The following is a 17,191-nucleotide window of genomic DNA, read 5'->3' on the forward strand; positions in this document are numbered from 1 at the left end:
AAAACACTATGAACTCCTTTAAAAGAGTGAGGCAAATCTATATAAACATAGAAAAACATCTAAGATATAGTGATAAGTTTGGGGGGGGGAGCAAGAAGCAGAATAATATGTATAATATATATAATTCTATGCTTGTGTGCATGTGTGTTTCTAAAACAGCAGCTTCAATATATTAACGTTTGCATATGCAAGAAAATTTCTGGAAATATTAACAGCAATCCCTGGGAGTAGGACGATGGGAATGAAAGAGTGACTTTTATTTTACCTTTCCGAATACTGAAAAAAAGTTTTAATAATTCAGCATGTATTACTTTTACTTTTTTTAACTAGTTTTTAAAAAACAAACTGTTTGAAGAGATAGAATGGGGATGAAATGGTTAAATGTTTTGTAAGGTGTGTTGGATGTGAAAAGTGATCTATAAATGCCTATTATTTTTACTAAACAATAGCATGTGGGGCTTTTGTAACCTGAAGAAAGCAGCATTTCAGCATCTTTTCCTACTGGAGCATATGGTGGTTAAGACCATGGGGGTGAATGCCTTAGAGATTGCCTCTCATGGAGTTGATATGCAGATCTTTTCAGTATTCCCATTGCTCTTATGGTGGAAAGTTCCATGGAAAGGACTAGAAGGGTTCAGTGACATTGCTCTATCCAGTGTTTAAAACTATTGTCAGATACTCTTTTAAATAAAACTATTAGCCACATGGTGATTGCAAAATGATTGCTTTTAAGAGCCTTTGTTTACAGAGTTTAGTTTATTGTATTGTATGAAGAGTGCCTTTGACTAAGTGTAGTGAGATACCTCTTGGTGCTGTCTGGGCAACAAGTTTGGAACTTGTGTGTATTATCTTGAGAGTTTTATCCTAGCGTTTTACAGATTAACAGGAGACAGAATGTTGTGCTACTCCAGGTAACAGGCTTTTTGTTTTGTAACTCTTTAAAGTGTTGGTTTTCTCCCTTTTGACACTCAGGGGATTAATTTACTATTTATTTCTGTAGATACTCCCTTAGAGAAAACATAAAAATACAAATAGGTCTTCTGACAGGTATAATCATATTTCTTATGACTAGGTATTTTTTAAATAAAGTTATATAAGGTAATACTATTATTTCAAAGGTTATAAATACAAAAATGTAGTGAACACTGCAGATCTCACATTGCTACAGAATGCAATATTAAGTTAATGTAATTAGCTACCTAGCAAACAATAATAGTGAAGACTCCTGGAAGAAATGGTGTGGTACACTGGCGAAATCTGTATGTATGTTAATTTTCATTCATTCTTCAACTTCTCATCCCAAATACAAACAAATACAACGAGCTTTCTGTTAGCCCATTGGATAAAGTCACTAGAATCTATAACTCTGACATCAGACTCACTGACATTTTAATGCTGCCCGCCCCGCTTTAGCTATTTTTCAGATTGGTGGAAAAGAGCATAGAAGATTATTTCTGGTCAACATCTTAATTTCGTCGGTGCATAAATTAAAATGTACAGTCAACTTTACCTCAAGGCTGCCAGACAGACTTCAGAGTCCCCCTCCCCACTCCCAACACACACACACACACACACACACACACACACACACACACACCACACACAACACACAGCTTTCTTAATGACCTGAAGAAAGGCACATAGGTCTTTTCCCTATTAAGAATTTTTACCTCAGAGAAACAACCAAAAGATCAGATAAATGGAGGAGTTAGAGAAGCAAAGAAACTTAAAAAAGATTTAGGGGTGCCTGCCTGGCTCAGTTGGTACAACATGTGCCTTTGATCTTGGGGTTGTGAGTTCAAGCCCCACATTGGGTGTAGAGATTACTTTAAAAATAAAATCTTTAGGGGCGCTTGGGTGGCTCAGTCAGTTGAGCGTCCGACTTCGGCTCAGGTCATGATCTCACGGTCCGTGAGTTCAAGCCCCGCGTAGGGCTCTGTGCTGACAGCTCAGAGCCTGGAGCCTGTTTCAGATTCTGTGTCTCCCTCTCTCTCTGACCCTCCCCGTTCATGCTCTGTCTCTCTCTGTCTCAAAAATAAGTAAACGTTAAAAAAAAAAATTAAAAAAAATAAAATCTTTAAAAAATAAAATAAAAAGATTTATTACAGCCATGCACTCTAAGATTGTTCTTTGGAGATTCCAACTCTCTGATTTTATTCCTGAAGGGCAATCTCCTCCTTAACCTTTCTCTTAGCTCTCTTAAGTTTATAGAGCCCTTAAGTCCAAAGAGTAGATTTTTGTGCCACTCTTTTACACTTTACATGTTAATACTGCGAGTAAATTAATCCTCGCAGTAACTTCATAAATTAGGGACTAATACTGAGCCATAGATTAAATAACTATCCAAAATACACAGCTAATGGTGACACTAGGATTCAAACCCATCCAATTAATTCCAAGGCTAGGATTTTTTTCCAAGTATAATTAACATAGTTTTATATTAGTTTCAGGTGTACAATATAATGATTCAACAATTCTTTAAATTTCTCAAGGTTCATCAAGATAAGTGTATTGTTAATCCCCTTTATTTCACCCATCCTCCCCCACCCACCTGCCTTCTGGCAACCACCAGTTCTCTGTATTTAAGAGTCTAGTTTTTTGTCTCTTTTTTCTTTGTTCATTTGTTTTGTTTCTTAAATTCCACATAAATTAAATTCACATGAGTGAAACCATGATATTTGTCTCTCTCTGACTTGTTTCTCAGTCTTACTCCCTCTAGCTCTATCTATGTTGGCACATGGCAAGATTTCATTCTTTTTTATGATTAATATTCCATTTTATATATAAAACCAAGATTGAGATTTTTAACTGCTGGGCTCTACTGCTTTCATCTAGATGACTGTTTATCTTAAGTGGATTAAATGTATTTTTCAGGACTTCTAAGCTGAATGATATTCCTTTCCTAAGGTTCCTAACTCTCACAAAAACAGATTTGGGGACCTTTCCTTAGGGTTTTATTATCCCATTTTACAGATGAAAATAAGTGGCTTAGCCAAAATCTTAGTTTATTAAGTGGCTATGTTAGAACTAGAACTTAGGTCCTCTCTGGTTTCTGGCCTACTGCTTTTGGCACTTTACACTGTCACTTTTTAGTTCATTAGCTACCTTCCCTTCAAGTGATCCACCCAGGATGAAATTTTGTTACAGCAGCAAAAACATGCCTACATCCTTCACTCACACTTAAGTGCACTTTCATATCTGTCCTGGAATACCGATTGATCAACAAGTAAGTCTCTGGTTTTACAGTTTTACAGCGTTTGTATCTTATGGAGAGACACATGAAGGCATAGTAATGGAAGTACCGATGGATACAAGAGACATCTATTACTTTAAAATTTTGTTAATGCTTTTAACATATAATTCTATAAAAATTTAATCTGGTCATAGCTGATGCTATCAAGAGCCAGATTAACATTATAGAATATTCATATTTCTGAGCCTTGAAACGGTCACCAAATGACATGACAAAATTTATTTTAAATCTTCTAACTCAAACAAGAGTGTGAAGAAATGCAACAATTTTTCTTCGGGGCCTTTGTGCACATTTTTAAAAGCCCCTTTGGACTTCATGTGGAGTAGAAAACTAGCTTCATTTATTTCACATCGCTCAGTCTAATTTAGAATCATTTTTGAATTCCTAGAAGCTTGGGTACAGAGAGCTTGCTCCCTAGAGCCTTGTTTTCTGACAGTGTAGAGTAAAGGATTAAATTGAGCTGAAACTAAATTGATTGACATTTTGACACTCTGCAGATTGTGAAAAGAAAAGGAATTTGTTAAACTTTTAAAAACAGTAGCAGAAAGATCTATTCCCTTAAAGGTACCTCACTTTGCAAAGATGATTCCATTTTTTTCTTAAAAACCTATGAGGCACGTTGTAGCACTTTCCCAATTTCCTATATTACAGTTCAAAGCAAGAATTTAACTTTGAAAGCTTTTGAAAAGGCCTAGATGGGGGTGTTAAAATAGACTTCGCTGAAAAGGCACTGGCAGAGGTCTTTTGAGGGGAAACAAAGGACTATGCACTTCTGGAGTGTCACTATAGGAACCTATCTATAAAAGACAGATATACATATTTATGAAATCCTTATCTTTAGCGTTTTTTAAATGCCAGAGATATTAAGTGTGAATTGAGTAAGATACATTTCCTGCTGACTTCTTTTTCAGACAGATACAGATGACATTCCATCGTCTTCCATAAGCAGCATCAGTTAGTATTGACTTCCATAAAATCCCATCTCTGCTGTCATGAAAGGAACTGGACTCACCTTAACAGTGCTCTTCTAAAGAGCCTGCTGCGTTTTTTTTTTTTTTTTTTTTTTTGATCACTGCCAGGAGGCTATAATAAATTACAGCCTGGAAGAAGTTTCAAACTGGCAACTTTGCCAGATATTTAAAGCAATTTATTTTGGGGTGTATCAGCAGATTTTTTTTTTCTTACACTGCCATTTGGGTGCCTGCTGACACAGCCTGAATAAATCTTTCAAACATTTTCCTTACTAGAGATGGATGAAGACCTTTCATTAACTCTTCACTTGCCAACTGGTTCTTTCCTATTATCAGATCCATAGGAAACTTAGATCCTATTTCCAGTATGAGTTTGCAATATTTCAAATCCCTGGGCAACAACTTTAAGGTTTTTTTAAAAAATCTTTATTTATTTATTTTGAGAAAGAGTGCAAGCATGCGCGCCCACATTGGCACAAGCTGGGGACCAGCAGAGAAAGAGAAAGAGACAGAGAATCCCAAGCAGGCTTTGCGCTGTCAGCTCAGAGCCTGACTAGGAACTTGATCCCACCAACCATGAGATCATGACCTGAGCCGGAATCAAGAGTTGGACACTTAACCATCTGAGCTACTCAGGCACCCCACCAACTTTTAAGTTTTATGGAAGGATAAACTAACAAAAGAGTTTCTGGTTTTAGGCATAGAATGTATAATTTAGATTATTTAATTACTAGTATTTAGAAAATTGCCAAACCTCCCAATAGAAAAAGAGATCTGAAAAATTGTATATATAAAACAAAGACACATTTTGGGGTGCCTCACAGTTCTTGAGTTCCAGCCCCACGTTGCTCTCTGTGCTGACAGCTTAGAGCCTAGAGCCTGCTTTGGATTCTGTGTTTCCATCTCTCTCTGCCCCTCCACCGCTCGTTCTCTCTCTCTCTCTCTCTCTCTCTCAAAAATAAGTAAACATTAAAAAAAAATTAAGGGGCACCTGAGTGGCTCAGGTTAAGTGACCAACATCAGCTCAGGTCATGATCTCTTGGTTCATGGATTCGAGCTCCAAGTTGGGCTCTGTCCTGACAGCTCAGAGCCTGGAGCCTGCTTCTGATTCTGTCTCCCTCTCTCTGCCCTCCCTGCTTGCTCTGTCTCTCTCTCTAAAATAAACATTAAAAAATAAAAATTAAAGACATATTTCTTCTTGATTCTAGCATATGTTGAGTCTTTAAAGTGACTTCTTCCTCATTTGTCTCTTTTGTCTGGCAATAGAATAGTGAAATCATTTTTTAAAATTATTAATTTCCAGCTCTAGAACTCCTGACAGTTCCATTGATATATAGTTTAGTCAAGTATTCAAAAAGCATAAAATGCTCATACCTGAAAATATTTGTTCTGATGAGACTGGAAGGGGAAGAGGTGAGGGAGCTAACTTTACTGAGTGCCCACACCAGGTCAGCCCCTTTTGTAAACCACTATATAGCATGCAGGAGAGAAAAGAGATTTTCAGCGAGTTGGTTCCTGGTCAGGTGAAAGGCATTGCTCAGTGAGTTGTTAGCAACATTGATAAAGGATTAAACTCATGAAGGCATCAGGGTATATAGGGTTGGTGGGAAAAGCCCAACCTAGATCAGAAGTCATAAAACTAGGGTTCCTATCTAAGTGATGTCACTTACAAATGAGGTTATCTGGCTAGACCCTTTATATTTATTTCCACATCTGTAAAGTAAGGTTATATTCTCTAGCCTGTCTCCCTCTCCTAGATCATCTGGCACAATAGCTATCTACCACAGCTGCGTATTGGAATCACCCGGGGAGCTTTGAAAAAATATTGATGTTTAGGATCCCAACTTCAGGAGACTCTGATTTGATTGGTCTGTGGTGTAGCCAGGGATTGGAGTGTTTAAAATCCCCACAGGTGATTCGTATGTGCAGCTAACGCTATGAGTCCTTGGTTTGGAGGATGGTTAGGAAAGCCTTTTATAAATTTATTTACAAGGGTTAGCAGATGTAATCGACAATGTAAATAGGTTTTTTCCCCATTATAACTTCAGATGTTTTGCTTTAAAAAAAAATTTAGTTTATTACCGAATTTCCCTAGCCCTTAACACCTAGAAAACCGCTGGTAAGTATTCGTTACATTTGTTAATGTACGACCTTTTATTAAAGTTTTAAGATCATTTGAAAAATGGGATTTGAGGTTCAATGTATAGAGCCGTTCAAGATAAGCAGGACCTTTCTGTGGAAACATTCCCAAGAAACGCGAGCCTTTCTTGCTCACCCCAGGCTCGCTTCACTCCTTCACACGAGCCGCGACGTCTTCGTGCCGACCCTCGCTCGCTCGCCCGCCGAGAGGCACGCAGCGTGATCCGGTGGGTGCCACGAGCTCAGGGGCGGAGCGCCCGAAAGGGCCGACCCTCTCTGCTCTTAGGACTCTCCCCGCCCGCTCGGCTCGGCCCGCCCCGCCGCAGCGCCCCGCCCCGGACGCGGGTTGGGGTGGGATGTTGGTGGCGCCCGGCCGCCGGGACTCCACAGCCGAGCCCTAGGGCTGCGGCGACTGCCTCCGCGCGACCCGGCGGGCCCAGTTTGGACGCGGGGATCCCGAGCTGCCCGCGCCTCTGGCCCCGCGGAGCCCTACGCGATCGCCTCGTGCCCGAGCCGGGAGGGGCCAGGATGCGGAGCTGTGCGCCTTGAGCTGGCCTCATGACCCTGAGCACGTTGGCCCGCGAGAGGAAGGCGTCTCCCGCCTGCACCTGCAACCTCGGTAGCCCCGACATGATCCCTTACTTCTCCGCCAACGCGGTCATCTCTCAGAACGCCATCAACCAGCTGTGAGTTCGCGGCGCGCCCTCCCGCCCTCCGCGAAAGCTCGGAAAGTTTGCTTTTCCGGAGCCGCTTTCCCCAGCATCCTGGGGAGCAAGCAAGCGAGGGCGAAATCGCGCCCTGCGTGCTTGGAGGTCTCGAAGTGTCCGGGGATATAGTGGGGTGAAGCTGTGGAGCAGTTCTTGGAGGCAGAAAGTGTCCCTGGGGGTTGGGCGGATTAAAGAACCCTTTGCGAGAATTTCTGGTAAACTTTGAGGGAAGCTGAAAGTGCAGTCCTCCCTTGGAAGCTGTCTATGGTGACCGAGTGACAGCCGAGCCGGGAGGCTCTGGGTGAAGGGCGGTCTGTAGCTTCTGAACCGTCGCCCGGAAACGCTTGCACTCCCTCGCGGGTCCTGCTGGAGATCAAGCTCCCGTGTTTGTTGTTTTGGGGTTGCTGTTTCAAATAAATTTGCGTGTGACTATAGGTTTCTTTTCGAAAGCCGTTCACACAAAAGAAGGCTGTCCATTCTTCGCTCCCGCTGGCTGTATGTAGTCTGGAATTATTTAAGAAAATTGGATTTCGGTAATTTGGCTGTTTTTCCTTTAATCTCCCCCTTGTACCAGTACGTACTCAAAATCCAAGCCTGCATGCACACCTTCATTCACGAAAGTACAGGATTCAACGCATCTTAAATCGTCGCTGTTTTTTTTGAAGTCTCTAGAGTTGTCGTCCTTCCCTTCCATTGTGGTTGAGCTATTTCTGAGAACTGTGTGCCGAAGCTTGTGGTTAATCTCGCCTCACAGTTAAGGCGAGGGTTACTTTGTGTAGCAGCAGTTTGGTCTTCGTAGTGTGTTAGCACTCACTCCGGAGTGGCTTCAGGAGAGTCAGCTACTGAGGTTTTTCCAGACTTTTGGATACTTAGGGAATGTTTCTTTCTCCCTCCCAGGTCAACCCTGAAAAACTTTTTTTAATGTCCAACAACAGAAACTTTCCACTATCTCTTATTAACAGTCCTAAAATAGCATGTGAAGTGATTTATAATGTTACACATAATTTATTTTTTAATTGATGGTTTGCTCTCCTACCAAATCAAATTAAGCTCATTTGAGTTTCAGGTTTTTTCTTTGTGTTGATTCATGGTGGAGCTCCTACAAAAAATAGCCACAAAATAAAGTGGTTTTAGTGGTGTGTATATCAACTCTACAGAATTAAATAAGCCACTTACTTGCATTTTTTTTCTTAAAAAAAAGAAATGGAATAAAAGAGAAGGAAAGGAGGGAATAATCAGAAACTGGATAACCAATATCAATAGTGTTGACAATATTTTGAAAAAACAAAACAACATGGGGAGCAACCCACATGTCCGTCAGTAGATAAATGGATAAAACAAAATGTGGCATGCAGTACAACTGAGTATTATTCAACCTTAAAAAAGAAGGAAATTCTGACAAATGCTGCAACAAGAATGAATTTTGAAGACATTATTCTAAATGAAATAAGCCAATGACAAAGGACAAATACCACATGATTCCACTTGAGGCACCTAAAGAAATCCCCAGGAGTTTGGGGGAGGGGGAATGGAGAGTTTGTGTTTGATAGAATTTCATTTAAAAAGAAGAAAAAGGGGCACTAGGGTGGCTCAGTCGGTGGAGCATCCGACTTCGGCTCAGGTCATGATCTCACGGTCTGTGAGTTCGAGCCCCGCGTTGGGCTCTGTGCTGACCGCTCAGAGAGCCTGGAACCTGCTTAGATTCTGTGTCTCCCTCTCTCTCTGACCCTCCCCCACTCATGCTCTGTCTCTCTCTGTCTCATAAATAAATAAACATTAAAAAAAATTTTTTTTAAAGAAGAAAAAGTTCTAGGGATGAATGATGATTACGCAACAATGTGAATGTATTTAATGCCACTGAACATGGTTGAAATGGCAAATTTTACGTATATTGAACTACACTTTTAAAAAACATTAAAAGGCAGAGCTTCTCAGCTTTTGCATTTTAGTTCCTAGTATAATCAAATTAAGCCCAGATTTCTTTTCCTACTTATTATTGCCTTTGAGTAGATCATTTGACTTCAGTTTCTTCCACTGTAAAATGAGGCTCCTACCCCCAGGTTGGATCAAAAGAGATCATATGTGCCAGTAACACTTTGCAAACCATAAATACCTACATTAAAAATGAGTTAATTGAAATTAATAACTAATGCCTGCCATTTGTTGACCTCTTGTCACCGTGCTAACAGTTTAACGTGTATTGTCTCATATAATCATAACAGCAACTCTATGAACCAATTTGTTCTATTTACAGACAATGAAACTGAGACTCAGAGATGTTAATTGCTCAAGGCCATGTAGCTAGTAAATGATAAAACTGTCATTAGAATCCAGAGCCGTTTCCTAGACTGGTGCTTTCAACCACTATAAAAATTATATTCTGAGGAGTTGCAAGGTCACTTTTGAGACTTAATCTTACGAATTGTCTTTAACTGCTGACATCTTCAACTTAGCAGTAAAAAAATGTATTTGCTACACTAAGATTTGCTGCTAACGTAGACAGTCTTTTAAAGAATTTGCAGAATATCTCTTTGATTTTTGTCTTTTGCTACCCTTTTTTCTTATAAGAGATGTAATATCCAAATTCACTTCATCTAAAGTATATTCATTAGAATTACACCAGCCATCATTTTTATTTTGGATTTATAGTGTTCCCCAGTTCATCATTATTTAAGAATCTTTAGAGGTCATTCTGATAAAAATAATACCAAAAATTCTGTTGAAACACACATTTTTGGCATGTAATGTAGAAGGTCTTAATTTGGGATCCATGGTCACCTAGAGTTTTATGGATTGGCTTTAGAAGGTCACTGAACTCCTAGGGCCACCTGGGTGGCTCAGTTGGTTGAGTGTCTGGATCTTGGTTTCTGCTCAGGTCATTATCTCATGGTTTGGTGAGTTTGAGTCCTGCGTAGGGCTCTGCGCTGGTGGCACGAAGCCTGCTTGGGATATTCTCTCTCTCTCTCTCTCTCTCTCTCTCTCTTTCTCTCTTTCTCTCTCTTTCTCTCTCTTTCTCTCTCCCCCTCCTTCCCTCCCTCCCCCTCTCCCCCTCTCTCTCCCCCTCTCTCTCCCTCCCTCCCTCCCTCTCTCCTCCCCACTTGTGCTGTCTCTCTCAAAATAAATAAATAGACTTAAAAAAAGTGAACTCCTTAAGGTCATATGAAAATGTTGTGTAGATAAATATATTTTTAAAATTAGATTCTCTAATGTGATCTTATAAAAAGTTAATCTCTTTCCTAAAGGGAAGTATTATTTCTAAGGCTTGATAATGTAAAGCTGAATTGGTGTGAGCATTTCCCTGGTGGTGCCAGATATATAAATAGCGACTAGTGGGAGTAACTAAAAGATTAAGATTTAGGATCATAAGTGGAGACTGACTCAAAAAAAAATTTGAAGTGTATGTTTGGGGAAGGGGATACCTTGACACAAGTGTACTCTTAGCCAGATAATTCTCTTGTCACTGCTGAGAACCCACTCATGAATTTTTATTCTGTTCTTATTTGCTGCCTGGGATTTGCTGTGGGTTTAGAAACCAAGTAACAAATGCTATGAGAATTGTGTCAGAGGAAAAAGGCTAGCATAACAGACTGAGATCCTTGGGGCTCTCCAATGGAGAAAGTTCATGACCTTTGGAGTATGGTGTTTAGATACCTTTTTGGTGATTTCACAGGTTCATACTAATTTCTTGAGTTTCAACTGTTATATATAGATGAAATTAGAGAATAACTAGGGTATTACTGTATTTTACTGGAAATTATATCATCATTATTAGATTATGGTCTCCCTTTGTCATTGCATAAAACTCACCAAATAGGGGGTTAATTTTGAAGTATCAATGAAGAACATTAAGAAGTGATTAAATTCACTCCAGAAACTAAGAATAGTCCCTGCCATAAGCTTTAATCCTACTAGAAAAAAATATGTGAGCAACCCAGAGCATCATAGGATCAAATTTCAGGAGTCTTAAATCAGACTTCTCAAATAATCATGAGAAGTTACATGCCCTTTAAGAGTCTATACATACTTTTTTAATAAAAGAGAAATTAGAATTTCTGAAAAATATGGGAGCCTATGTTATGTTTCGAGAGCCAACATTCAATCCCTGAGAGGTGGCCACTAAGCAAGGGGTCTTCTAGCATTATTGGTATATGCCAAACAATGTATCAAATAGGTGGCTATTTTTGTGCCTACCAAAAAAGATCAGAAAAAGATCAAGAATTATTAGACAAAATGCTGACAGAGGCTACCATTAAAACAGTATTCCCATTATGAAAACCTCTGATCAGAAATCTTGGAACTTAAGTGCTTGAAACATTGCTTGATTGTGAAATGGGTTACCTTGAGCTTTTTATCCTTGACCTAAAATACTTGTATTTAGTATTTGATTTCATATATGAGTTTGATTTCGAAGCTATACATGGATGCTTTCTAAAGCTCAAATTTAACAACAGGAGAGCATATCCAGATAATTATCCAAAATGTAACTTTTTGTGAAACTGAAAGGTGTTTTGTATCTCTAACAAGTTCCTAGATGATGCTGGTCCAGGGGCTGCACTTGGCAACAACATCCTTAAGGTTATTCCTCTGAGGCAGATTGAGCAAGTCCTCATCCACATTTTATGAAGTAATAAACTAAAAAAAAAAATTGAAATGGTGCAGTGATTTTTGCATAGCAGTTACATGATTTGTTATTGGCAGAACTGAAACTAGAACCAGCATTTCCTGTCTCAAAACACAGAGCTCCTACACTGCTGTACTGGACTGCTATCTTTGTATACATATGGAAACATTTCTTCAGATAAATCTGTAGCAGTGGAATTTCTGGGTCTAATGGTATGTATATGTTAAAAATGTGATACATACTGCCAAATTGCCTTCAAAAAAGGCTTTGCTAATTTGCTTTTACCAGCTGTAGGAATAGACCTTCACCAATCCTGGTAATACTAATAATAACATTAAATAGCACGTTATTGAACGCTTACTATGTACTAGGCATTATTTTGAATACTATTCATATTATCTTTCTTTTTTCTTATGAGTTAGATATTCTCCTCAGTTACAGATGAGAGGCACAGAGATGTTGAGTTACTTGTATAATATTATATAGCCAGGGTGCAAACATAGGCATTCAGACTCCAGGGCCTGCTCTTAAATATTTCTCTATTCGCAATTCCTTTATTACTATAGAGGTTTAAGTATCCTTTTATATTTTTTTATTGGTCTTTTTCACTTTTCTTCTGTAATTGGCATGTTTGTACTTATGACTATTTTTCTTTTGGTATTTGTTTCTTTTTGATGTACTCTACATGATCTTAATATGTAGCCAAAAAAAAAAAAAAAAGAACCCAAAACCCTTTCTACCAGTTTATTATGTGTCTTTTAATTTTTCATCTTGTTATAAAAGTTTTTAGGGGCGCCTGGGTGGCTCAGTCGGTTAAGCGTCCAACTTTGGCTCAGGTCATGATTTCACGGTCTGTGGGTTCTAACCCCATGTCAGGCTCTGATCCGACAGCTCAGAGCCTGGAGCCTGCTTCGGATTCTGTGTCTCCCTCTCTCTCTGCCCCTCCCCTGTTTGCACTCTTGTCTCTCTCTCAAAAATAAAATAAAAACATTAAAAACTTAAAAAATGAAAGTTTTTGATTTTTTTTCTTAAGATTTTATTTTTAAGTAATCTCCACACCCAAGTGGGGGCTTGAACTTGTGACCCTGAGATCAAGAGTTGCATGCTCAGGGGAACCTGGGTGGCTTAGTCAGTTAAGCATCTGACTTCTGCTCAGGTCAAGATCTCATGGGTTGTGATTTCGAGCAAGGCACGGGGCTCTGCGTTGGCAGCTCATAACCTAGAGCCTGCTTCAGATTCCATCTCTTTCTCTCTGCCCCTCCCCTGGCTTGTTCGTTCGTTCTCTCCCTCCCTCTCTCTCCCTCTCTCTCTTCTCTCTCCCTCTCTCTCAAAAATACAATTAAAAAAAGAGCTGCATGCTCTAAAAGAGCCAGCCAAGTGCTCCTAAAAGTTTTTAATATTTATTTAATAAAATCTGATATTTTCTCTTAGGATTTCAGAGTTTTGTATCTTGTTTAAAAAACCCTTCCCACCCACTTTCAGGATTATAAAAGTATTCTTTTATGTTTTTTCTAATAAGTCCATACTTTTTAAGTATTTCACTCTTTAAAATATCTGGAATTTATAATGTGAGATAGGGGTGTTGGCTTTACCTTTTTTTCAAATGGATAGTCATTTATCCCAGTATCATTTATTTAGTCCATTCTCACTTTGCTGATTTGAAACACTACAGTTATTGTATATTAAATTCTAATAGATATTTGGAGTTGATTCTGTACAATTAAGTCCTGTTGATAGTTTTTCTATTCATACACCAATACCACATTGTGTACTTACTATAGGAATTTAGTGGGTATTTTGATATCTTGTATGGCAAGGCTTGCCTCGTTATTATGTTTTAATGTATCAGCTATTCTTATTTTATTTCCAAATGGCTTAGAAACACCTTGTCAATTTCCACTTAAAAAAAAATCCTGTTGGGGCGCCTGGGTGGCGCAGTCGGTTAAGCGTCCGACTTCAGCCAGGTCACGATCTCGCGGTCCGTGAGTTCGAGCCCGGCGTCAGGCTCTGGGTGGATGGCTCGGAGCCTGGAGCCTGTTTCCGATTCTGTGTCTCCCTCTCTCTCTGCCCCTCCCCCGTTCATGCTCTGTCTCTCTCTGTCCCAAAAATAAATAAACGTTGAAAAAAAAATTTTAAAAAAAAAAATCCTGTTAAGGGGGCTCCTGGGTGGCTCAGTTGGTTAAGTATCTTGATGATTTCAGCTCAGGTCATGATCTCACAGTTACTGAGATGAAGCCTTGCATGGGGCTCTCCCCTATTGGAGCCTACTTGGGAGTCTCTCTCTCCCTCTCCCCTGCTCATTTGCATACACTGGGGGGACTCTTTCTCTCTCCCCCAAATAAATAAACAAAAAATCCTATTTGGATTTTGACTGAAATTGCACTGAACTGGTTTTGGAGAGAATTAACAGCTTTATGAAATGAGCCTTTCCAGTGAGTAATGTGGTGTGTGTGTTTACTATATTTTAAATGCTTTTCATTTAAATTTTACTTTTCCTCATATAGTAGTTACACATTTCTTATTAGGTATATTCATGGGTGTTTCTTAAAGTTTTTGTTGCTCTTGTTTTAATGTATTTCTTGAGCTCTCTCCCATGACATTTTCTAATTAGTCACTGTAACTGGGTAGTAAAAATTTCTATATTTGCTTTTATATCAGACCACCTTGCTGAACTCTTGCTTGGTCCTAATATCCAATAGATTTTTAAGTTGATTTTCTTTCCTTTTCTCCATGCATCATTATATCATCTGTAAATGAGTTTTATTTGAAACATTGCTTTGGCTAGGGCTTTAGTGGAATGTTAAATAATAGCAGTGCTAATGGTTTTATCTTGTTTTCCACTGTGAAAGGAATGTTTCTTATGTTTTGTTAGCAGATGTATTGTGTGCTGTAGGTTCTGGCATAGGCCATTTCTCAAGTTGAGGATTGAACTTTATGGATTTTATCTTTGTACGTCCACTTATACATGGATTTTTTTATAATCAGTACTATAAATATATTTTCTTATGATTTTCTTAATACATTCTTTTGTCTAGATTACTTTATTGTAAGAACACACTATCGAATATGTATACAAAATATGTATTATTGATTATTTATGCTACTGGTAAGGCTTCTAGTCAACAGTAGACATTAAGTTTTCAGAGAGCCAGAAGTTATTTGCAGATTTTCAAATGCATGGGGGCTCAGTTCTCCTGACCCCCACATTGTTCAAGGGTCAGCTGTATATCCAATCAAAGATTTTTAGGTATAGTTATTGAATTTTTTTAAGTGATTTTTGGACATCTATTGGAATGATAATATTTCCCCCCATTTGCCAGTAGTGCAGCAACTTATATTGAGTTACTAAGTTAAATCATCCTTACATGCTATTTGCATTATTAAGAGATTGCTGGATTTGGTTTACTATTGTTTACGATTTTTGCTTTTGAGTATTTGTTGAATCTTTGATACAGTCTTTGTCCATCTTATGTCTGATTTGTAGAATAATTTAGGTGTAACCTTCCATCTTTTTCTAGCTCTGAAACCGTTCTTTAGCAAAAATTACCTGTATTTGACAAGCCTGGAACCAAGAAGTCCTACTCTCTGTTATAATTTTATGAATTTTTTTTTTGCCTTTCAAGTTTTTAAATTTCTTTGTTCTCATTGCATAAGTATAGTTATCATCCATGATATTTTTTTAAGTTTATTTATTTTGAGAGAGAGAGAGAGAATGAATGAATGAATGAATCCTTCGCAGGCTCCACACTGTCAAAGCAGAGCCCAATGCAGGGCTCGAACTCACAAACCCTGAGATCATGACCTGAGCCGAAATCAAGAGTCAGTCGCTTAACAGACTGAGCCATCCAGGCACCCCTCATCCATGATGTTTTTTATTATTTTATTTTTTTGTAATGTTTTATTTATTTTTGAGAGAGAACATGAGTGGGGATGGGCAGAGAGATGGGGGGACAGAGGGTCCAAGGTGGGCTTTGTGCAGAGAGCAGACAGCCCAATGTGGGGCTCAAACTCACAAACCATGAGATCACAACCTGAGCTAAAGTTGGCCACTTAAAGTTGGCAACTTACAGTTGGCCAATTATGTTAAACCGACTGAGCCATCCAGGTGCTCCTCCGTGATATTTTTTAAATCTAAATCATGTATTTTACAGAAATGGACAAACATAATTAGAATAATTGATTATTGATAATGGATTGAAACCAGGCATTTATTTGCAATTTAAGGTCTTTTTTTTCTCTCTTTGGTGGGTAAAGAAACTAATATAGTTAAAAGAAGCATAGGATGTTTCTTTTTCTTTGATTTTAAATTACTACCGACTGTTTTTTGTAGTTATCAGATTCTTATGCAGAGAAGATAGCCTCAAAAAGCGGATTGTTTGGGGCATCTGTGTAGCTCAAGTCAGTTGAGCGTCTGGCTCTTGATTTTGGCTCAGTTCATGATCCCAGGGTTGTGGGATCAAGCCCAACATCAGGCTCTTTGCTGAGCGTGGAGCCTGCTTAGGATTCTCCTTCTCTCACTCTCTGTACCCTGTCCCCCACTCACTCTCTAATATAAAAACAAACAAAAAATAAAAATTTTTAAAAAGTGTAATGCCTTTAAAAGATGATCAAGTAAATTTACATCTAGTGAATCTTCTAGGTGTTCTGGCCTTCAAATATGAAGGAAAGGTTAATGATCTGCTGTCACAGTATAAAGGTACATTTATGTTTTCGTTGGTGGTGATAATTTTATGTGACTTTATCCACACTTGTGTGTGTTTGAAGTCAGAGCAGTAATTGGCTAGGAACCAAGGAGGAAAAAAAACAAAGAGAGCTCTCAACTTTGGTTTTACTGGAACCACGCTTACTTAAGCAGGTTAACTAAAGAGTAAATCTGCACAATGAAGATGAACAGGAATGGTGAGGTTGTAATACATTCAAGTCAAAATTTCTTTTTGATAAATCTAGAGTGGATTTTTTCCCCTAAATTACTGCTTTTTGTTTGTGTGCTTATGTGTAATCACTCCTGAAATTGAGCAATTCCTTTTGACTAACACTGAGAAACCACTGCCCAAAGCTAAATAATTAAGGATGTTGTCATTCTCTGTTTCCAAGAGCTGTTGGACCTCAGAGTAATAGAAGGGTCCAAACTTCTATGTATCATGTTGCTCACATCTCTTCTTGGGTCTTTCCAGTAACTGTGAGTCCTCTGCCTTGGTGCTAAAGAGTAGTGGTGTAGATGCTATCCCATAATGTTTCTGAATTTCTAAGGTGAAAGAAAAAAAAATTGGTATCCTAACTACTTTAAGACAGGGTTAAAATTAACTTTGCTTTGTTGAATGGTGCAGGATGTTGCTGCCAGTAATGTAATTAGGTTTAACCTGAAGAAATGTGCTAAGAACATCAAGGACTTCTGGGTGTTCCTGTGATTTGGAAAGGATGTAGCAAATTATTTATAAATAGATTGCTAGTGTTACACACCAAAGGGCAAATATGGGCCCACTTCATTTTTTGCAGGTTT

General features: G+C 38.7%; 1 protein-coding gene across 5 annotated transcripts in view; it reads left to right on the plus strand.

The window, feature by feature from the left end:
- SSH2 (slingshot protein phosphatase 2) overlaps positions 1–17,191 on the plus strand; it is a 248,661-nt gene that overhangs the window by 134,940 nt on the left and 96,530 nt on the right. The window contains exon 1 of one of the 5 annotated variants that reach the window (XM_043585554.1): positions 6,691–7,049. The exons of 2 other annotated variants lie outside the window; for them this stretch is intronic. In XM_043585554.1, the coding sequence (XP_043441489.1) occupies positions 6,922–7,049 (128 nt within the window). In that variant the 5' untranslated portion in view covers positions 6,691–6,921. Of the gene's footprint in view, positions 1–6,690; positions 7,050–17,191 lie in introns of those variants that run through there. 2 more of the 5 variants (XM_043585558.1, XM_043585555.1) reach the window with 2 other exon arrangements.

Source organism: Prionailurus bengalensis, chromosome E1, assembly GCF_016509475.1.
Source record: "Prionailurus bengalensis isolate Pbe53 chromosome E1, Fcat_Pben_1.1_paternal_pri, whole genome shotgun sequence".
Classification (NCBI taxonomy): Eukaryota; Metazoa; Chordata; class Mammalia; order Carnivora; family Felidae; genus Prionailurus; species Prionailurus bengalensis.